Source organism: Mixophyes fleayi, chromosome 3, assembly GCF_038048845.1.
Source record: "Mixophyes fleayi isolate aMixFle1 chromosome 3, aMixFle1.hap1, whole genome shotgun sequence".
In the NCBI taxonomy this organism is placed as follows: domain Eukaryota; kingdom Metazoa; phylum Chordata; class Amphibia; order Anura; family Limnodynastidae; genus Mixophyes; species Mixophyes fleayi.
In genome coordinates, this window is record NC_134404.1 from 218976379 (window position 1) to 219000514 (window position 24136).

The following is a 24136-nucleotide window of genomic DNA, read 5'->3' on the forward strand; positions in this document are numbered from 1 at the left end:
TCTGCAGGACGCTGTTTACATAGAAAAAGTTTCTCTCCTTCCTTATTATCAGCAAAAAAAAATGCTGTGTGAGTTGGGGACCCAACCTGTACATAGGTTTAGGTTATATGTAGATATTGGACCCTTTATTACTTACCAGGCTAGGTTACAAGGAAATGCCTCCTATGGGGCTGCATCTATTGTCTATTGCATCTATTGTCTAATACCATGTCTTCTTATCCACGAATACCACAGCACTTAAGAATGGTAAAGACAGACAGTTGAGACCATTCTTAAAACTGTTTGTTAGTGGCTGGTGCTTTACTGAAACCCATCTTTAGCTTCAGATTGGGTCAATCAGACCACAGAAAAGTGTCCAGAGCAACTTGCAGGCTTGCAGTCTGGGTGGCATAGGTCTGTAATGGCGACCTTTTCGGTACACTTCCAGAAGGAATATGTATATCTGGGGATACAGCCCTGGATGCTGGTCAAACGGAGCCAACATTTTTATATTGATGGGGTCAGCTTGCTGAGCCAGTTGGCTCAATGATTTGGAGGCAGATGAGTCAAAAGTACTTTGGTGTCCTTGTCTTTTATGGTGATGTCTATTCGGTTTTGACTTGTATAAAATTATTAGCCAGACAGGTGAAAAAGTTCCAATTGGTATATCTGCCAAGAGCTCAGGTCTCTTGGTTTCAGGCCTTTTCGCGTAGTGGTAAAGGCACAGGGTTCAGGAATCTCCTTCGACAGCTCCCGGCTCCACGTGGAGGTCAGCAGGCGTGTTTCACTAAGATGCAAGCCAGGTCCTCAAATAACAGGCTGCATGATGGACATTCTGCCTACCAGCAGAAGCAGTTGTGTGCGCCTGTCTGCTGATTTATAGGGGTCAGTGGTTCAGTTCCACTTCACATTTCTGTGAGGGGATAAATATATTTCCTACCTTCTCACTACCTGTCTCCCTGTGGACCAGCTTTAATTACCATGCGGTTAGCCAATCCCACTTTACTTACCGCGGGTATGATTTTCTTCCAGTGTTGGTATACCACAGTGGGAGGGATTATCTTTCCTAAAGCTGTTTGTGTTAGGTATTAAACAGATTAATTCGGCAGGATGATCCACGGGACACTCAGCACTCATGTTCAGGTGGACATACTCGGGTTAACAGGGTGTCTGTTGGCTCTCAGGTGGATGCTGCTCCTCGGGAGGTTGAAATGGCAGCATTGACAGGGCCAGTCCCCTGGCTATATAAGATTGGACAGTTAGGACAACAGATGCCCCTAGTGCTGAGAGGCTGTCTCCTTTCACTGTCTGTTCTTGAAAAGCTTTTCCAATAAGTGTTCTAGAATTAAACGTTCTAGCTCAGGGTTACCTCCTGTGACGGGGAAATCCCATACAGAGTCCGTTAGATAATGCCACCAGGGAGTTACAAATAAATATTGCAATAGTCCAAGTCCAGTTGTGGTACCAGACTGGCGAAGCTGGTCATAGCAGACATGAGCACAGCTGGTTTTAATGGTATAATCGGTGAGCGTCATGTGGACGGCTCAGCATAGGGCTTCGGCCGAACAGTTTGGTTGGGCATCCACGTGGGGCACCATACATACCTTTTACAAGTCTAAGGATGTTAGGTTTGGGTATAAGGTGCTGCACACTACAACTTTGTGAGTGTACCCAACCAAAGGGAGTGCCTTTGGTACATCCCCATGGTCTAGTGTCCCCCAGTGGATGATAGAGAAAATTAGATTTTATACTTATATTAAATCCTGTTCTCTTAGTCCATGGAGGACACTGAGCGCCCACCCAATTACGCTATAGTTATTCTGAGAAAAAGTTTACCAAAGTTAAATGTTTCTTTTTCAGGGATGAAGTTGTTTCTCTTTCTTGCTTGTTTCTGTCCTGTGGGACTTGGTTAGTATAACTGACTTTCCTGCAGGATGGGGAGGTATAAGAGGGAGGAGCATTGAATTGTTAGAATTATTTAAAGTGCCCATGTCCTGAAGAAGGCTCTATACCCCATGGTCCAGTGTCCCCCCCCCCCCCCCCCCCCCATGGACTAAGAGAAAAGTGTTTAACATAAGTATAAAATCTTATTTTTAATATAATTGATAGAACATTGGATTAGACTTATAACTAATGCAATATGTTGGCTGCCTCAGGAGTAGCCAGAGAGCATGTCGTCTTAACAATTGTAATTCTAGTTAGTTATGCCAGTAGATCACGAGAATACTCACAGCAGCACTGACTATTTCAAGAATTGCGTTTGCTGATCTTATGTGCCCTGACTTGTCAACTCCTGTGATAGTTGTTGACAGTGCTGCTTGTGTCATGAAGTTGTAGGAGAGGAATGGAGAAACATTTAGAGACACTAATGTGTACTGCAGCTATGTGCAAAGTTATTCTGGTAGTTTCATGGGAAATAATGTATGTGTTTAAGCGTTCTTATTTACATTTACCTATATAGGAGTTAATTGGGAATGTATATAACATTTCTGCTTGGCGCTGGTGATCTGTGGCAGAAGATCACTTTTAATTTTTTGTTCTACAAAACTTTTTGCAAACTTTGCTTTTATTGTTTTTTAATGTTTTTTTTTTCTTTCCTTACCACCGTTTGCAACACAGTACAATGCAATTTAGTCCAAGTATATAGTAGATTCTAATTAGTGACATTTTAATCTTTTTTGCATATATCAGTTGGAGATGGACGTATGGGCCTTATTGAAGAAGCACCTTATGATGCTATTCACGTGGGAGCAGCAGCACCTGTTGTGCCACAAGCTGTATGTATTCTTTGACCAAGCCATTTGCCTTCATTGCTAGTTTGAAGTGTCTAAATTACATTTTTCAATCCTACCCTGCTGCCAAGTTATGTATCTAATACCATGTTGTAGAATAAGCTGCTGCTGTACCTGACATGTACATTGTGTAGTAAGGGAGAATCCATGGAGATTTTTTTTTTCCTATGCTTTTAACTTTAGCAATGATGAATGAAGAATAATAACCGTATGTGTATAATACCCTCTGAAATTTTTTTTCTCCATATACTTCCATCTCTTGCTTCCAGCTGGCCCTGCCAGCATTTTCATTAGAGTTTTATCTATGTCTTGTTAGACTACAGTGCATTCAATACACTATATAACTATAGTTCTAAAAAATTACTCTACCCTAAACTGAAAATTTTACAGTTCAGAAAGTTAGACAATAATGAATATTGGTTACCTAGTGTTCCTCTCAATTCAGCAAGCCCCCTCATGTCAGTAAGAGTCCTTCAATGCTTTCTTCGCTCCTGCTAGGATAAGCTTTTTTTTCAAAGAGTGTGTTTTCAATGCCTCTCCTCCATGAACTCCCCTTTCACATGAATTTGAAGTTCATGGAGGAGGAGCTTTGACAACACTGCTGCCTGTTTGAGATAGACAGGTAGCAGAAGAAGCAAGGAAAACATTGCTTGGACCTTTACAGAAATCGTGGGATACGCTGGATTGGGAGGAATGCCAAACCACAGGTAAGTATTGTTGTAAGACTACCCAAAACTGAATTTTCAGTTTTGAGTGGAGTTTTTCCTCAAAAAGTTGACGTGTGGTGTAGAGATCCATGCTTGAGGCTGTTTACAGTGTAAGGTTGTGTTGAATGTATTTTTATTTCTTTTTCATAGTGTAGTTAAAGTTTTATGTTTTGTTTAACAATATTGCACAGTGGGTTTAACAGGTGCTTGACAATTTGCAAATATCCCACAAAATGTAACAGATATAATGAAATAATTTATAATGTGCTATTCAAATTTGAAAACGCCCATTACTTGCCTTACACCAGATTTCAATCTATACACCCAGCAGCTATCACATTTGCTGGCATGTGTAGGCAGGTTGGAAGGGGGGCTTCTAGCTTTGTCACCCAACAACCAGAAGTTTGTCATGCCACATTCAGTAAATTATTGGCTGGCTACACTACAAAAGCAAATCGTTCAGTAAATATTCATAGTCTGAGCTACTGAGCATGCCCAATGGAGTTTTCCAGCCAAGTTTTCTCTCTGTAAGCAGAGTTGGACACATCTCCTGATACTTTTGCATACAGTATTTTTTATTTATCTTTAGAGTCCCTTTAATCTGGGCACCAGGATGTAGAAAATGAACTGTAAGTGAATTGCAAGAAAAATGTTTGGTCCCGCTTCCCAATTATGTTTTTGTGGGTCTTCAATAATGAAATAAATAAAACAAAATAAAAAAACAAATATTATATCTGCCCTAAAGAAAAATATAAAATTGTTCCTTTTTATTTAGAATTATCTTTGGCTCTGTCACAGCAATATAGTAAACGCCAGCTATTTTTGTGCTTCAGTTAATAAAATCCTGTGTTTTACCATTCCAGCTTATAGATCAGCTTAAACCTGGAGGCAGACTAATACTACCTGTTGGACCCGCTGGAGGAAACCAAATGTTGGAGCAATACGATAAGTTAGAAGATGGAAGTGCCAAAATGAAACCTCTGATGGGGGTGATCTATGTGCCTTTAACAGACAAAGAAAAGCAATGGTCAAGGTGGAAGTGATTTTCTGTCCCACTCTTTCTCCTTCTAAACATACACAAGGTGAAAGGTCTGGAGTTTAGCAGATAACCTGAATGGCTGCATTTGCTGCTGTCACTGCTCTCTGCTACTTCCATACCATTTAACAATCGCTTAACAAAATAAACTGCATTGGCATGGTGTGACAATAGTTATTTGAAAGTCATGTATTAATAAATAAGTATATGCATCAGAGAGCGTTCAACTTCACACATTTTATATCATTGTATTTAGAACAGCAATCCCATGTTTTGTTTTTGTTTGTTTTTTAAATTGCAGATTAACTTTTAATGCATACATCTGGTACTGTCTTTCTACAAATTATCCCCTTTTCAAAGGGGTTTTAAGGAGTAATCTGGACTGTCTGATTGTGCAAGTCTTTTTGTTTGAATCTGTGTTTGCTGCCTTTATGGATATTAAAGGCGTCCCAGGACCTATTAGTCAATAAGTGCAAGGGTTTTCCTGATGCAAAGATGGTGTCGTTTTTTGGATCGGTAGGGAGAAGGGGTGTGGCTTATGCATGTACCTGCCTCTTGGTGCGGAATGGTGTGGGTAGCCATGGTAAGCTTCTCATGACTGTTGTTGTATAGGTGCCTTCAGGATAGGATTGGAGGCTGATGTCTGTAGGGTCGGCTTTTTATTTTATTTTTTAACTTGAGTTGTTCTTTGGAGGTGGTGGTGGTTTTAGTGTTGCAGTATAAGATGATATACTTTAAAGGCTGGTTGCTGTAGTGTAAGGTTGTTATATTCTATAGGTCTTTTGTCAAAAGCTCGGAGATAGATTTAAGATAGGCTGTTATGTTAAATGGCTCTGGACCTGTAGTGGTTGATCTACTTTTATAGGCTGTATGATGGTTGCTTTTACAAGATCAGTATGATTGTATAAATAAATGGTAAAGATAAGTTCTCTAGTGAAAACAGTAAGGTCAAAGTGTGAGGTTCTTGTTGGGGAGGGTGGGCAGTGGAGTCGGGTTTGTTTCGTGTCCTACGATTCGGCCAGTGAAATGCAAAAGGCTGCACAGTGTTCTACAAGACTGAAGTTGTGCGGGGGAAAATGTGAGTGTATGTCGAGGATGGGTGTTAGTTTGGTGCATCAGTGAAATGGTTTGCATTTCACTTAAGTTCATTGTTCCTCTGGTGCCACGGAATGAGGCAGCAGGTGACTAGGACAGCAGGATGTGTTGCTTTTCACCTGTTGAATTGCTGGACATGGAACAAATTTTACACAAACAAATCCCCATAACTTCTCTCTCTAAGTCAAGTGAATGCATAGGGTAGAGGAAGAAGGGGAGAGTTTTACACTACAGTGGGTTAGGGGGCCGTTCCACTGCCTCTCTGCTCACTATATCATGTGCCATGTGACTATGGTTGCTATGGTAGTTCATGAAAATGTGCAGAATTATAAATCATAATAGCAGCCTAAAGAAACAAACCAGGGAAAAATGGCAAATACATTTATTCTTAAAGCATGCAATGGTTTTTTATGTAAAAAAAAACAACAAAATTTTGATTTTAATGGGGTTGTTGTTTTATGTTCATCTTTATGCTAATTACATTTCCTATAGGGGAATTTATCATAAACATTTGTCACTAATATTCCCTCTAATAGAGAGAGTACCATATGTTGAAGCTAATCCCTATGAATAGGGTATATTAAAGTAAATTTTCGGAAGAGGTGGAGTAATGTAAACTGGCATGATCTGCATGTATTTTATAGGTTGGTATGTGTGTGTAATAAATGTTGTTTTTAACTTTAGATAAAATACTAGACCAATGTGATCTGCAATAACCCAAAAGTGAACTCTGAGCATTTTCTGAAAAGGTAGACAATAATTTTTTTTATAATGAGACACTGTGACAGTTGAAGCTCTGGTCACTGCCGCAAATACTTCATATGCCTCTATCAACACAAACTTTTTAAAGTGCTTTTCTTCACATCTGCACTTTGATATTCCTATGGAACAACGTGTTGGGTCCAAGCATTATGTTTGAGTAAAGTTTAGTAGTTGAACAGTCAGGAAAACACACACAACCATTTTTTTTTACATGGTACATTGCCTACTGCTGGGACAATAAAAGGCACAATTATAAAGATAGTAAGCAAGTGTGGTATATGTGGCATCATACTTGCTTGCTATCTTTTCAATCTACTAAAGCCGGACTGTTAGTGGCTAATCTTATTTGGAGATTTTAATTGCTGTTATAGTTTGCACCTGCTGTTTTGATTTTCAAGGAACTTTTGGCGTGTATGGGATAATTCTCCTTAATAAAGAATCGCCATATTCATTAGTCCTCAGGAAGGTTTGGATCCTACTACTTGCAAATTATTCATTGCGTGAACTATTTTGTATGTTTTTTGCATTTTGATGCATCTCATTTTCTATATGCTGCAAAAAAGAAATATTTTGTCTGTCCTTATTATTTAGGCGATTGTATTAAGACAAATATAACAGCAGTAATTATCGCTGTTTTCATGCATTGGGTTATATTCTTATTGTTATTTAATATAATTTTTATTGGTTTTAAGTCCTGGTGTTCCTGCAGCCTCTTTCATCGTCCATGGAGAATCTTGCACATGTTTGTCTGCAGAAGGATCTGTGGAGGGGATATGGGAAGACTGACTGGAAACCATGGTTTAATTTGAAGGGGGATTGGACCAGTCCAAAACAAAGCACTATAGAAACTTCTTGAGGCATTGATTAGAACACCCCATGGGTATATTTACTAAACTGCGGGTTTGAAAAAGTGGAGATGTTGCCTGTAGCAATCAGATTATAGCTTTCTTTTATTTAGTACAGTCTACAAAATCATAGCTAGAATCTGATTGGTTGCTATAAACAACATTTCCACCGTTTCAAACCAGCAGTTTAGTAAATATACCCCCATGTGTCTATTCGACTGGGGTGGTACCCGGCAAGAAGTGGAGTGAAATTTCCCAGCCCCTTGTAGAAGGTTCTCCAAGACTTGGCCTCGGTACTCTTTACCATGAAATGCTCTCGAAGTGATGGCCTCTTTGTTGAAGATCTGGGAGAGATTAAGTGGTGCTGGTGCCAGTTTTTTTCCAGGTCATGAAGTGGTTAGGATGGTAGTGTTACCTTGGGAGCTGTGCAGGTTGTTGATGAAATTCATGTAAACATAGGTCCATGGCCTCTGGTGTATGGGCAGGAGCTCAGCGAAGCAGGTTCCATGGAACCTTGATTTGTGCAAAAATATTGCAGAATTGAATGAAGGAGGCAACATCCTTCCTTACAGTTGCTCACCAGAATTTCTGGAGGATCAAATCTATTATTTTCATGACCTCAGAATGCCATGCAAATTATGTCTCCATTCACAGGAGGTCCAGCTAGCATCCCAGAGGAACAAACTGCCTGCCTTCGGGTGCCTTGGTGTTTTGACGTGTATTCTGTTAAGCAATACTGAAGAGATGGCTGCTGCTAGAATCGAGCCTGAAGATATGTTTTGCCTCCATGATTGATCGTTTGAGAGAGAACTGGGAGACTGCGTCAGCCTTGATGGTGCTGGATCTAGGCCAGTATATTATAATGAAGTCAAAACTAGTTAGGAATAGCGCTTAATGTACCTGCTGGGAGTTCAGCATGTTTGCCTCTTGAGTGGTACTGCAGGTTCTTGTGGTCAGTGAGGATAGAAAGAAGGAATCTGAAAAGATGGCACATGGGTGAATGACGTTCTTGTCAGTCTGGGAGAGCACATCTCCTGCTCCACTCTCGGATGCATCAACTTTGAGTATGTATGGCCTGACTGGGCTCTGGATACTGCAGGACAGGCGTGCATTGAAGAGACATTTCAAGGTGTTAAAAGCCTGTTGTGCTTAGGGAGTCCATGCAATGTGTCCTTAAGAGTCCCCAGTTTGGTCAAAGTAGGACTAACAACTCTAGAGAAATTGCTGGTAAAATGTCTGTAGCAGTTGCTAAACCTACAAATCTCTGGATTGCCTTTATATCACTGAGCATTGGCCAAATGAGCACAGTAAAGAGCTTTCCGGTTCCATTTCTATGCCCTGTGCTGAAATGATGTCCCAGGAAATTCACTCTGGACTGGTGTGATGTTGAATACTTTCGTGTCAAAAAAGACAAAAGTATTATAGAAGTGATACTTTTATTTGCTAACCAAAATAAATGTTTATATTTGTTCGCTTTCAGAGCACAGAGGCCCCTTCATCAGGCATGTTTACAAATGAATGACTGAGAAAAGGGCACACCATTTAAGAGCTGTTACATCAAGCAATTTGTATATGGTGGATTCATCATGAAGATAAGCTAAAGTAATAAAACAGAGGTTTTCGTTACTGATGGAAGAGTTAAAGTACTAGGAGTTCAGAGATCTGGAGTCACTCTGCTGTGGGGTGTGAAGTTTGTCTATGTAGTGGGTAATAAATCCAGTTGTTAAGTTGAGTCCTTAAATCAGTGACTTGAATGTTCTTATCAGTTTGAATTCCCAGATTTTTCTCCGTCATTTAAAAAAAACCTTTCAGTATTAAGACTTTTAGATCTGTCATACTGTGTCCTGGACCAGAGAAATGTTTACACACGGGGGTGTGCAGACTCTTCTTTATTGTGTTTCTGTTTAGATTCATCCTGGATTGCAGTTACTGCTTGGTCTCTCCAATGTAGATTCCCTCAGAGCACCTTGTACACTGTATCATGTACACCACATTGAAGGATGTTCATGAGAATGTGTCGGGTATGTGGACTGTGTTTGTTGGTAGGGTATGGGTGCAGGTTTTGCATTTTTTGTTTTTGCAAAGGAAGGTGCCAGTCTCTGATGGTGATGAGAGGGCACGTCTAACGAGGAGATTTCTTAAGTTTGGAGATTGTTTGTATAAAAGGAGAGGTAAATCTGGGAATATTTTGTTCAGCCCATATTTCCGAAAGACGATAGACTGAAGATCACCAGCATTTTTTCCCAAGATGTTCATGTGAGGATTGTAAGTGATCTCTGGGGGCACCCTGCTGTTGTCCTCCTTCTGTTTGTAATCCAGGAGGCTACTACTCGGGATTCTTGTGGATCTGTTCATCTATAACTATTGAATGGTATTCTTGTTGTAGGAATCTTTTCCTCATTGATAGCAGGTGTTTTCTGTCTTCACTGTCTGAACAAATCCGAATGCATCTCAGAGCTTGACTGTAAATGATGGACTTCTTTATGTATCCTGGGTGAAAGCTGTTCCGTCTCATATATGCAGGGGGCCTGTAGGTTTATTATAGACTGATGTTTGTAGAGTATTGCTTTTATTGTATAGGGTCATGTCCAGGAAATGTATCTGAACTGGACTGGTCGAAGGAACACTGCTCCGGCAACAACTCAACTCCTGGCCATCTCCCTAGTCCAGATACACCCTTGCCACAGGAACTTCCTTCTCCAGTCCATTTGCCACAGTAACTCTGGCAGTGGGACCCTGCAATTCTGCAGCAGGATCAAAAATGTGGGGTCTCACTACAGTGATTGAGCCCCCTGAGTCTCTATGTCCTTCTCCCTGCAGGGATCCCACTTGGACCGGCTGCATGTTCCTCCCCATATTTTAGGGGGTCTTTTGGACAAAGTGATTTTCTCAGCTGAGTCATCTTCAGACACGCGTAAACGTATAGGAGAATGTTGAGTGAGGGTTCATCACGGAATCCCGGTCTCAGTCAGGCCAGAGTCTTCACCAAACAGGACCTGCAAAGGGCCTATAACCTGATCTGTGTCTGAGAGGGAGATGAATGGAATACAGCATTCAACATGAAGAACGGGCATTACAAATACCCCGGGTTCATGATATTTGGCTTGTGCAATACCCCAGCCATCTTCCAAGCCTATGTAAATTCCCTCTTTAATAAAAAGCTGGAATATCAGTCCTCATTTTCTCCTGCAAGCTAGAGGAACATTAATACCAAGTGAGGGCATGGCAGAGGCTCATGGATAAATCATCTATTTGCCAAGATGGAGCAGTGTTCAAATCTGTATTAAATGGTTTGTCTTGTAGTGAAAATTGTTATTCATGTTCCATCTGACCTGCTCCCTGGTACCTTCAACCAGGGTGAGCAAATAAACATCACTTGCTTCAAAGACCTGCTTGGAAACTTCTCTATCCCTGTGACCTACAGATTATACCCAAAATCTAATCCGTCCTCGGCTGTTTCTGAGGTTTGGACCCAGCATCCAGTACCACTGCTCTGCCGCTACCCAGCAGCTCTGGCCAGTGTGGTAGGCCAGGGGGGATCCATCCACAGCAACCCTGATCCATAGGAAGAGGTCAGGAGTACCAGCTCGGGTACACCAGTAATGGGATACACTCGCAGCACCAGTTACCCAGAAGAAACCCGGTACTGGATGCCAGTACTGTAGTCCAGTGGTGGCAGCACTTGTAAGCCCCTCCTACTGTGGTGAGAGGGCGTGCTTGGGATAACAAAAGGGAACGGTGACAAAGTAAGCCCAAACAATTCCTAACAGCAGCAGACAGTGGCTTTAGGTGGTGTGTGTGTGTTTGTGTGTATGTATGTATGTATATGTGTGTGTATGTATGTGTGTGTGTGTATATATATATATATATATATATATATATATGTGTATATGTATGTGTATGTATGTGTATATATATATATATATATATATATATATATATATATATATATATATATTCTCTTTAAGAATATTTGAGTCAGTGTTGGTTTCCTCAAAAAAAAAAAGTTTTGTTATTTTAAAACTTTTCTCAAAGAATGGTGCATATTATTGAAGAGCTGAAAATATCAGCACAATGGACAATTAATTTCACCTTTATGCTGTACGACATTCCATACCAATAGTCAAAATACCTTTTTATTGCCCTGTAAATAAAGGGCCTGTTTCTCTTTAATTGCTTTTAGCTTTGCTTCTGCTTTGTATAAAAATGGTTTAGGACGCTTTATTTTACTGTATCTCACCTAATAACAGAACTTTGAAATTCCCTTTTCTCTCCACAGAGATGAATTATAATGGCTTCATCACTCCGATCCAAACATAGTATTATGGCGTGGTGCTGTACTGCACTCCAAAAAGCTTTTTCTTCAAACTCCTCAGCAGTGCAGCTTATTTTGGTACCTTACTAAAAAAAAACGGCATGGACATGTTTTTCTTTTTGGCTTTTAAGAAAAATGTAAACTGTGCAAATCTCATTTGAAAACTTTAATTTGAGCATTTTTTTTTCTTATGCATTTGAGAACATCAGAGTGCTTGACATCACATTTAACTGCAAATATTTTGTTTTAATCTGTTGATAGATTTAAACTGCAATGTTCAACTTCACTGTTAAATTTGCAAATGGTTACAACGTGACACTACAATACATGCACAACATCAAGTTTCTGCTAAATGCTGCTAAAAATATAGAACTGAGCTTTCTCAGAGCTTTATTATTCACGTGTAATAGAATAGCATGTGGATGCAGTCAGCAGCTTTATCATACTACCAGGAAATGTGTTCGTCTTTTATTGTCCCTGTGCTACCAGGTCATGAAGCACATTTCCCCGGAGTCTTCAGTGCATCAGAATAAGCTGTAGACAACTTGAATGATGCTGTTCAGATTGAACATTTAAGAAATAGTTTTCATTGTCTTTCAGAAAGGTAATCATTGGAAGCTTACGCTTCATCCAAGCTTTTCCTGTTGATACAGTTTATAGGTCACCGCTGTGTACAACACGTGCTGTGTAAGCCATGTTCTTGCAGTTGAACAGTTTATGCAGTTACGCTTTGCCAAATAAAGTATAAAACAAGAACTCTGCTTAAGTCATTCTTTTGGGCAGTGTTACACATTCTGACTAGAATCACAAATTAAGATTTAAGAGATTTGCTGCATGAAAATGGTCCATGAATAATTGTTCTGTGTTTAGTTTAGAAGTAGTGACATACACATTGCAATCTTTTCCTTTGTACATTAGCCGTTGATGTATTTGGAACATATGGTAAGTTCTCAAACGTTTGGATTCACAGAAAATAAAAGTTTGGGAACATGTAAAACCCTTATTTATGTTACTGTACACTCTTATCACAGACAGTAGTTCACTTAATCCATGCAGTGTCAAATTGAGATTAAATTGTACTGTAAATGCAATATGCAAAATAGACAAACATTACCTCCAGACCTACAGTCCAGACATTTTGTTTTCCTTTATTTCGCCCAATAACAAAGAAAACCATCCACTTGCTAGACTCTCTTCAGATTCCCTGGCAGCCCTAACCAATGGTTTATCATCCTACACAGCTGAGCATTGACAGGAAAGGAGCACACCTAAGGCTGTATTATGTAATTCCTCCTCTACCGTACGTATCTTGCCAACCGAGTAAGCAGTGGAATATGTAGTATAGTGTATTTAGAGTTTGTTTTAGGTGTGGAACTTAATTTTATATACTTGGAATAGGATCCAGAAGGCTCTGTGGTCATGCTACTGGCAGTTACTTCCCAGGGCAAGAGGTTGCTCCTGCTTTATGGCTCTGTTGAGCCGTGAGCAACATGGGCATCTGCCAGCTTTTCAGCCAAACCTGCATTGTAGATGCGACCTGTTACACGTTGACGTGACATCTAGGAGTGCCATGTACAGCCTTCTGGGATACCCAGGCGTTTAAAGGGTGCCTTAGTCTGACATTTAAACAGAAGAAGATGGTGCAGAACAGAAACTGTTATGGATCCAGAGCCCGACCCAAAAAGGCACAAAGACAAAGTAAGTGCCATTATTATGCTCTAAATGGATTATGCTGCTAGTGAGGCAGTTTGGTTAGAATCATTTTATGTATTTTTAGTACCCTTATGGAGTCTGCTGGGATAAAGAAAAAGTGCAAAACTCAACATAAAACTTGTGGAGCGTGTGATAAAAAAAATTGCCTAGTGATTATTCTCAACCTCTGTTGAAACTTGTGGTGTACATTCAATGCACAGACTTAAATCAGAGGCACTTTAAAGAATTAATGGATTGCCCTTTGTTGCTAAAGATGACTTTTATGACCTTCAAAATGGTAAATGTAAAACTCATATGGCATTTGATGATTAGCTAGGACCGTCTGTATATACATCAGATTAATCAATGGAGAAAAAAGATTGTGCTTTAGAAAGTGATGGAGTCATTTAAAGAGGAGCCCAAAGACATTTAATTTAGACAGTGTTTTACTCTCAACAAATTAATAAGGCCATGGGTATTCAGGATATTCCAGTCACTGCTACACTACAAGATACTTTCTTTGAGGAGAGTCAGCACAAGCATATCGTTGGGGTTTTTTTCCCCCCATAAAGTGATAAGATCCTTTATCAAGAAGGAATGTTAACAACCTGAAAGGTGTAAAATAAATCCTAAAAGAATTGAGAGGATGCACCTATTCTCAGGCTGAAAAATGGGATACCGGGACTAAGGTTGATGCAATGGTGGCGAGTTATACAACTATTCTATGGATAAGAAAATGAGAGAAATGTTTGCATATTTCTGCATATATAGGGGTAGCGGTAGGCAGCCTGTTTCCAGAGCCTTAAAGATCTAGATGAAAGCGTTGTGTGGATACACAGGAAAATAGATTTGTTACTGAAAAGTATGTAGATAATGAAAAAAGGAACTTGTTTACTTTGTGAAGCATCTCTTGAAATGGTAACTATCAAAGGACTGTGACGTCTACCGTAATGGCTAGAGTATTGCTTATTGCATCTTAGTTTTTAATTTTAGGTTTTTTGTTTCTAGGTCAAAATATTGATTTCACGTGCCTACATTTCGGACATTTGAGAGCATACACCAAAGAACCAGTTGTGATAATTGTTGCTTTAAGAAAACAAGAAGTGATGGTTTGGCCTTTTCTGGACTACATTGTAGTGGTAGGAGATTCAAGAGCAACATCTCAAAGTACAGACAAGATAATTGGGATTTTGAAAGAATATGCCTGGATTATCATTGTTTAAATGAGTCCTTGAATACCAGTGCAATAGTTATAGTGCCTATAACCTTGTTTAATTAGACACACAGACACCCATTTCATGCTTTTCCTTGATAGTCACACCTACTCCACTCCTTTTCACCACTTTAAATATCATACAACCATCCCAGATTTCTTTCCTGATTACTTACTCAAGGCTGTATGAAACAATAAAATACAGACACATATGTATAAAACTGTTATACAACAATGTTGAAAAATATACTTTGTGGCCTCTTAGGTACCTGTTGGTTAATAGAAATACCTAATCAGCCAATCATGCAGCAGCAACTCTGTGCATAAAAGCATGATCAACAGGTTAAGTTGTTCGGACCAACCACTAGAATGAGAAATAAATTTGACTGGAATAATTGGTGGTGCCAGACAGGTGGTTTGAGTATCCTAGAAACAGATGATCTGGGATTTTCATGCACAACAGTTTCTATAGTTTACAGAGAATGTTGCACAAAACAGGAAAAAAATCCAGTGAGCGACAGTTCTGTGGGTGAGAACTCCTTGTTAATGCGCAGCACGTCTACCCTTGAAGTGAATGGGCTTACAGCTGCAGAAGAACATGAATCTAAGATTACAGTGGGAACAGGCTTACCAAAACTGGACAGTTGAAGACTATAAAAACATCTGGTCTGATGAATCTCTATTTGTGCTGCAACATGCAGATGGTAGTATAATTTTGTGTAAAATAAATGGATCCATCCTCCCTTGCGTCAGTGCAGGGTGGTAGTGTAATGGTTTGGGAAATGGTTTCTTGGCACAAATTAGGCTCTGTAATACCATTTAGGCATTATTTATATGCCACAGCCATCTAAGTATTTTTGTTGATCATGTGCATCCCTTTACAGCCACAGTCTTCTAATGGCTTCTTTTAGCAAGATGTCATCTTAAGCTGGTTCCATGAACATGACAATGAGTTTAGTGTACTTTAAAGGGATCCACAGTCACCATATCTCATATCAATTGAATGAGGTGAAATGAGAGAGCATGAATTTTTAGCCAACAAATCTGCTATCCGGTCAAAATGGACCAAAATCTAGAAGGGATGTTTTCAGCACATTGTTGAATCCAAGCCACAAGGAATTCAGGCTGTTCTGTTGGCAAAAGTGGGTCGCACCCAGTACTAGAAAGATGTGCCTCATAAAGCGGGCTTTGCGTCTATGATAGCATAATCTTACACTGAAAATGTGATTCCTATCTCCATGTGTATGTGCAATTCCCATGTATAAACCTCATGTACACAATGTTATCACAATCTAGCACAGCAATATAAAGACAGCTCATTTAGAGTTGTCATTTACTCTTTAAAACCAGCTGCCATCACATGGACACCAGTTTAGACAATTTGTAGTGATGCTCATCTGAACATATGGTTTTAGTAACCTGTTGTGAAAGAAACAGGAGTATACATGTTCCATTTATTATCTCACCTAATCCTATATTTATGTGACACACTGAACATTTACAAATGTATTTTAATGGTGATTGTAATGTCCAGCCGTGGAATCTTTTTAAACAACTTTATATTTACAATCTTCCATTAAAATTGTAAGTTTTCAAACTTATGTATCACTGCATGTGCTGTGAAACAGATCTGTGTATCCACTACTTCTTTTTCTAACTACAACCTGAGTTAGGCATGTGAATGCCCCTAGTGGACACCAAAGGTCAATTAATCAAAAGTACATTGTACTAAAAAAAAAAAAAAAAACTACTGTAGTTCTTATCCGTCACTCAAAACATTTTTTTATTCTTATTACCCTCCCCTTGGTCCAATTGTGAATAAAACAAGGCATTTGTGTGTATGTTAGTGTAGAATGTCTTGTTATTTTCTACCTATGTAGCTTACCTGTTTCCAGCGAGTCTGGATGGTCCTTGTTTCACCTCCTGGATTGCAAGCAGGGACATGTGTGGCCACTATCTTTGCTACTAGTAGCAAACACAGGGTTTGAGATTCGGTCATCCTTTTCTACAACAAAAAGCACCACTGGAAGGTCACCAGCACCTATGACATCACTTCCAGTTTGTGCTGTGTGCTGACCAGTAGTGAAGCCATGTGGAATGCTTGGGACATTCTGCATTAAAAACTGTATTTATTTAAAAATTGTACATTATGGAACATGAACCCACTCCCAAAAAGCTGAATATCACCTGTTGTAGGTAGGTCTGTTTTAGGGATGCTTTTCTGCAAAGTTTTTAGTTAGTTTAGATTAGTTAGTTACTTTCATAATCTACCAGTGTGAAATGAGAAGTACGAACATGATGGCAGAATTTTCAACAGTCATAAAATTGGCAGAAGAAAATTTAATTTCACCCTACGCTACAGTTAACAGGCAAAAATACAAAAGGATAGGCTATCTCGGTCGATGTCAAGTTCATCCAGGAAAATGGGCCTTGTCCAAAGAGGTTTTTCAACTGATAGTACAAAAAATTCTGCTCCCTCAAATAGACCTGATGGCGATATATTCAAACACCAAGGTAATACAGTTCTGTTCTGTTATCACAACAATACCAGGTGTGAAGGGAATAGATGTCAATTCCATAGAAATTTCAACTAGGGTATGACTTCCCTCCTTTTCCTTTCATTGTCCGCATGCTATGAAAAAATGAACAAAAAAAAAAAAGTAAAAGCATTGCTTCCATTTTGATCACGCCACCTGTGTTTTGCAGTAGCCGTGGGAATGCTTCTGGAACACTCTTGGCATCTACCAGCCTAGCCAGACCTTCTATGTTAGGGATTAATATCAAATCCCAAACCAAAGAACCTGGGGATAAATGTATTAAACTGTGATTTCTGAAAATCGTCGCTATTCGGTCACTGACAGCTGAATTAAAACTGCAGTGTCTTTTAAGGGCAAAATAAAGACATTGCTGTTTTAAATTTATCGCGGTTTAATACGGGGATAATTGTATCAAGCTGAGAGTTTTCCGGCGGGTTTGAAAAGTGGAGATGTTGCCTATAGCAACCAATCAGATTAGCTTTCATTATGTAGAATGTACTAAATAAATGAAAGCTAGAATCTGATTGGTTTTTCAAACCCACCAGAAAACTCTCAGCTTGATACATTTACCCCCTGGTCTTTGATGGTATGGAGATTAAACGGTCATTGCAAATAAGCAAAAGAGTCTCAGGTAAGGTGACTGAAATACTTCTGAAAGGCAAAAACATTTATTATATGATTTCAAGATATTCGCTCTGTGGTGAAAACCTAAATAATTTGATCCTGCTTCTACTACCATTCCACATATTCTAGATTTTATTCAGGATGGATTGCTCTCGCTGCCCAGAAAGTTCAGATGTTTGCACCTGTTTTTCTGGACTCATGGTTGGCATCTAATGAAATTATTTTTGGATTTTTTTTCAAACACAGAAAACAGTTAGCTCTCTTATCAATGCTTTGTAGCACCTTGGTATGTTAAAATGTTACTACATGCACTAACTTCTGACTCCTTTGAGCCTCCGCAATAAGTATCCTTGAAAAGGCTGACATTTACAGTGGTATTTCTGCCTGTTGAGTGGGATAACTGAATGCTCTATGGTGTAAGGAAGCTTTTCTAAACAAATATATGAACAAAGTGGTACTACAAACTTTGCATTACTTTTGTAAGTAAAGTAATTTACAGTATTCATATCAATAAAGAAATTATACTTCCTTGCCTCTATCCGCTACCAACTAATGATAGAGAAGAACAATTACATACCCTGCATCTTGTCAAGGCAATTTCAATGTACCTTTCCAAAATGAAATAACTTGGAAATACAGATCATTTTTGTCTGCCTCCAGCTACAGGATCTCATCACGAATATGCTCCTTCTAAACATACTCTAGATGGATCAAGGAGGTCATTGTGTAGGCTTACATGAGTAACGAGCGCGAGGTGCGAGAAATAATAAGATCGTATTCTTAAAGGGCGGTGCCAACCTTTTTCTTCTTTCTACTCGACTGATTAAAGAGTTGACTCGCACATTACAGCTGCCATGGAGCCTTTCAAGGAATAAAATTAACGTTAATAATTATTCTCTTTCTTTAGGAACCTCTCTCTGTCCAACAGGAATGGCAAAATGGACTACAGTGGCACTTTGGAAAGTGAAATGTTTTTGAGAAGAGTCTGCATAACGTTTAATTTGATACTGTGTTCGCTGTAATAATTCGAATTTTTTGAAACCACGTTACCTGTACACACTTCTTTCTAGACGATAGACATACAGTAATAACACAGCAGTATCACTTCTCTGTGTAACTAAGATTTCTGTTCCCACCACTCAACCAAATCAAAGTATAGAATTCATTTTACCACTATATCTTAATATGAACATCACAATTAAAACTGTTAGCCTACACTATCAAAATAAGTTTGCTGCAATTAATTTTGGCTCTTTTAGACCTCACTTGAAATGTACCAACTACTTCCTAATGGTGTACAGTAATAACATTCCTGACCAAATACAGCAATAACAAATAAGTATCATTTTCCTGTAACCATGTTATTTTGCTTCCTCAGCTACATTTATAATAGTATATTTTACATGCACAACAATACTACAATAGATCTTCAATAACACAATCTTACACACCAAATATATAACAGTTCATGTACGGTATTCTCATGTATAAACCTCAGCATGTACTCAATCGCAGCACTAACTCATTACAATCTAGCAATGCAATATACAGTAAAAATATCTTATTGACATAATTATTTTCCTGTTTTAGAGCTTCAAATATTGGTATCCTCCTAAATATAGACCCATTGATCTCAGTGTTTTTATACAATATCTCCTGGTAATGAGATTAAACTATGTCTATCATCTGTATTTATTAGTGCCAACCACTGTTTATTTGTTAAAAAAAAATGCATTTACATGTATCAGTCTTATAACCTCATGTTATGAGGTAAGTTTTATCAATTTTAAGTATCAAGTAATATATTTATTTTACATATACTGAATAATTTATTAATATACATTCAGTGTATTATGGGCATGATTTAAGTTCAGTTGTATGTCCATTTGTGTAATGTATCTTGCGTGAAATAACTGAGAATGCCCATAAATGAACATTACGCGCTAATAAATGCAATTGCATGAAATTCATGTCTGAACGCAAATGGCAGTACTCCCTACAACTTAACAGGCAGAACTGGGAAAGACAAATGTAGGCCATGGGCAGTAAGGGCGTTCAGACGCAGATGCGGCTGATTCAAATTCTGTGTTTGTCGTAAGTATGCCTGTTTACACATATCTTTTGCGCCCAATACAGCACAGGGGCAGGCAGGCTAAATTTTTTTAAATGAATTTTTTTTTTTCAAATGAATTGTCCCCAGTCCCTGGTCAGTGTGAGACATCTTTAAATCTCATGAGATGACCAAGACGAGTGCTTCCCTGTTCAGGCAGCACATCTTAGGTGTGTATGCTGGTCTGGGAGGGGTTGTGTGTGTGTGTGTGATGTGTCTAAGGGGTTGAGATATGTCTGGGTTATCATGATGTGTCTGGAGTTGTGATGTGGCACGATGTGGCTAGGGGTGATGTGATAAATGTAATCTCCTACATCGGCCTCTACAACAGCACCTAAAACCACTTCCTTCTGGGTAACTCGTTGCTAGAGTACCCCCTTTCTGGTACACCTGGGCTGGTATACCTCTTTCCTTCAGATCAGAGTTGCTGTGGATAGTTCCACCTTGGCCAGAGATGCAGGTAGCGGTCAAAACGTAGGTACTGGAATGCTGGGTCCACCTCAGAACAACCAGAGAATGCATTAGACTTGGGTCTAATCTGTAGGTCACAGGAATTTACAGCAAGGTAAGTAGTTGTCAAAGCAGGTTTTTGAAGCAAAATTATGTTTTATTAGCTCAAGTAGTCCTACACAGTCACAGCCACTAGTTGAAGGTACTAGTGACATCCCGAAAGGTATGGATGGTAAGAACATTACATTCTCAAATAGCCCACTGTTTAGACAGTTCTGACATAACTCCTGGCATAGGGTAACGCCGACCCCTGATCCTCCCCGGCCCCAACACATCAGAGTTATTTTTAGTATCAGGATACAATATGTTTTCCCAAAAATGGATTTACATGCAATGCAAAGATAACAATATTTACACTTCTCTGTTATATGCTAAAACTTGCTGCTTGCATTATCTGAGATGCAGCCACACCAGAGGCCATATGTTGCCTATACAGGCTAAACAGACGTGTTGGTCACTGAGTGATGAACAGAGCTAATTAGCATGAGTTTACCTGTCTCTAGACAATTTAAAAAACATCCCCTCCATTCTATTGCTATCTTGGGAATTCCCCCAAAAAAGGTTACAACCCAAAGCAAGACATTTCCATACAAAATACATCCCAATGTAACACAACAAGTGCATTTGCAATTACATACATTGGTGCCTGCACTACTAATTGACATATTTTTCTACAATAAATTATTTCTACTCGATCCAGCCACAAATAAGTTATAAGTGATCCAGCCACAGGGAATATGTTAATGTAATGTGTGTGGGTGAGAAAGGAGGGGTATGTTCATATCATGTGTGTAAGAAAGGGGGGGTATATTAATATAGTGCGTGTGTGTGGACAGGATATGTTGATACAATATGTGTATGTGTTAATATAGTGTGGGAGGTATTACTAGTGGGGCCTATCAATTTAAGATGGGGTGATTGGACGTTTTAACATAATGCTGGAGTGGTTTAAGGCTATTAATTGAATATGGGACAGAGCTTATGAAGGAGGGCTATTTATAAATTGTGAATATGAATTATTTAATGCCAGGGATGGTTGTGGGAAATGGTTATATTTATTAATCGGAAATGCTATTTAATTTATTGCTGGGACTGTTTGGAGGGAGAGCAATAGGTTTATATATTAAATGGAAATACTATTAATTTAATGTTGGGGCTGGTTGGAGGAAAATAGATCTATTTAGCAAATGTGAATATTATTATTTTAATATCGGGGCTGAAGGGAGGCCTAATTATAAAACGTGGGTGCTATTGGGACTGGTTGTAGTTTTCTAAATTTCTCTTTTTCCAAATAGGGCCTCCAGGATCCAGACAAGCAGCAACTAAGCTAAAGACACTAGCAGCCATAGGTTGTGAAAGTGTCAATAACAGGTAGGAGAGAGCAGGACAGTCTGACAACTGCCTGAATCTGGTGGGAAAGTCCTGAATTTGGGTGACTATCTCGCTTAGGATATGGTCTGACTGCAAGGGCAGTTAGGAGTAGGACCCCAGTACAGTAACTCTTCCCCCCCCCCCACACACATGCAAGTAGTAAGGGTGCTGTATGCTGCGGCGGTGCGCCAGAGGGGGTGTGGCCACAGTGTTGGTGATGTGATCAACATGGGGTGTGGTTGGACTTCTTTAGACATGACATATTGGGGGAGGTTCAATTGCCAGCAATTACAGTAGAGATCTCCATTCATTTTCCATCCCATAGAGGTACGAGGCTAAATAAGAAGAGATTTCTGTCAAATCTCAGCCGCTAAGTGGCTCGCAGACGTTCAGGAGACACTTTGCAACTAATTGAATTCCCCCATTATGTATTAAAATGGTGTTACTCTCACCTGTTATTGCAACTTTCACAACCTGGTTCTGGATTCTGCATGGATCCTAGAATGTTAGGAATTGTTGGAAAATGTAATTATGGAAAACTGATCAATAAGTGAATACCGTGCACAATGCAGATGCAGTATATAATACATACATTATAATATAATATTACATTTATCACACCCTCCCCAGCTACATCACACCACCTCCTGCCACCTTGCGTATCACGCCACCACCCAGACCCAACACGCCACCCCCAGACACACCTCGCCATCCCCCAGACACATCATGCAGCCCCCCAAGACATATTATAACCGCACAGACACATTACAACAAACCCTGCCCACTTTACTTACCTATGCTGCTGACAGAAGACTTCCTTCAGAGTGTGCAGGGAAGGTGTTAGATACACACTGTTATTACACACTGTCCATGAACAGTCCCCACTCCAGGCACAAAAATAAGTACTTTAAAAAAAAAAAAATGTGACTATTGTAGACACCCCCAATTTCTGTGCCCGTGATAGAGAGGTTTGGTGCTTTACAGCAAATGAGCAAAGCACTTCTGTATGTGGCAAAGCTGATGCCATGTCAAAAGTCAGGTTTGTCAATGCTTGTTATAGGGCATAATGGTAAAACTGCTACTGACAGAAGGCCAGTTATAAGGAGGTCTAATCAAAGTGCATTGAATGTGGTGAGCCAGGCCACTTCAGGGTCAAGTGTCCTAAACTACCAGAACCAATGGACTGTTCTGTTGTGCATGTTGGGTCTTCTTATCCATGCTGTTATACCATGAGTTCCACATCATGCAGTCCTTGTTTGTTCAGAGTGACTGTGCTTATCATCCAAAATTTTGTCTTAGTTTTGGATGATTCAGGAGTGAGCTTACATTGTTTTCCAACTTGGCCTTGCCCGAAACCATAACTACTCGCTTGCCCAAGATGAAAGTCTTGTGCATATATGGGACAATGGAGGAATGAGACAACACTTCTGAAAGTCACACTTAAAAACCAAACAGTTATGGTGAAGGCTGCCATAGCATTAAACTTCCATATTCACTAATTTTGGGGTGAGACTTCCCACTGTTTAAAGAGGTCCTCGGTGAACAAGACTGGCTGGACATGCCGGCAACTGATACAACATTTGGAATCCCAGTCTTAAAAGACCTGCCAGAAAACCCACATCTTGAACTTGATCATTGGGAACTGCCAAACTGGAATGTTGTCCTGGGGGTCACAGCAGGTGTTACACAAAAGTATCCACATGCAACACATATAATTAAAAACCACAGCACACTGTAAATTTACAGTTTCAGTTACCCACAAATGAAACCAATAAAATAAATAACCTCAGTCAACAAAGGATCAGTCACAATGTTTGAGTCTGCACAATTGATATTAAAGATTGTAACTGTGGCAAAGAAAATTATCAGTTTAAATGGGAAAATATGATTATTTTCTAAAGTGGGAGATTTTGGGAAGCAATTCACTGATAACAAAGTGAGGAAATTTCATAGGGACTTGAAAGATTATTGTTTTATTAGAACTTGACCTTTTATAACAAAAGTCCAAATGGTTAGAATATTTATAAGCAAATAGGTCTGTTTATTATAACACATAAATGTGTAACAGATTATCCTCCCTCAAAGAGGAGTTCTGATAAGCTTAAAAATGGTCAAATACGTTTTCTCTTCTATCCTATACACAGAATCCTCCATAGCGGTACATATTGTCTAATCTATTTGTGGCACTTACCTTGAGTAAACCATGCCGAAAGGGGCCAGGAAGATGGGCAGCTCTGACCCCCCTCAGAGCCACAAGAAATTTGCCTACACAGAAGCAAAGACTTCGAGCGCTTCATCTCCACGCCACGAGACTGACTCTGACTCCGAAGACTCGGATTCCTTGCCGCTGACCCGTAAAGACCTACAATCTTTGTTTCGCGAGGAGGTCAAGGAGACGAGGAGATCGGTGCAGGCAGTCCAAACTGAAGTCCAAAAAGCGATAGGCTCCCTCAAGGCTGAGTTGCATGCCATCGGGGATAGGACGGATCACCTAGAAACCAAAATGGACGAAGTCGTTAACTCCCATCGAGACACAGCAGCAGATGTT

At 39.5% G+C, this 24136-nt stretch overlaps 2 protein-coding genes across 3 annotated transcripts in view; one reads left to right on the top strand and one right to left on the bottom strand.

Annotated features, from left to right (window-relative positions):
* PCMT1 (protein-L-isoaspartate (D-aspartate) O-methyltransferase) overlaps positions 1-12287 on the top strand; it is a 34653-nt gene extending 22366 nt beyond the window's left edge. The window contains exons 6-8 of one of the 2 annotated variants that reach the window (XM_075203118.1): positions 2671-2756; positions 4342-4511; positions 11496-12287. In XM_075203118.1, coding sequence (XP_075059219.1) covers positions 2671-2756; positions 4342-4511; positions 11496-11508 — 269 coding nt within the window. In that variant the 3' untranslated portion in view covers positions 11509-12287. Of the gene's footprint in view, positions 1-2670; positions 2757-4341; positions 4561-11495 lie in introns of both variants that reach the window. The other variant, XM_075203119.1, reaches the window with a different exon arrangement.
* Positions 1-24136, bottom strand: part of LRP11 (LDL receptor related protein 11) — a 498092-nt gene that overhangs the window by 401062 nt on the left and 72894 nt on the right. The window lies entirely within an intron of this gene.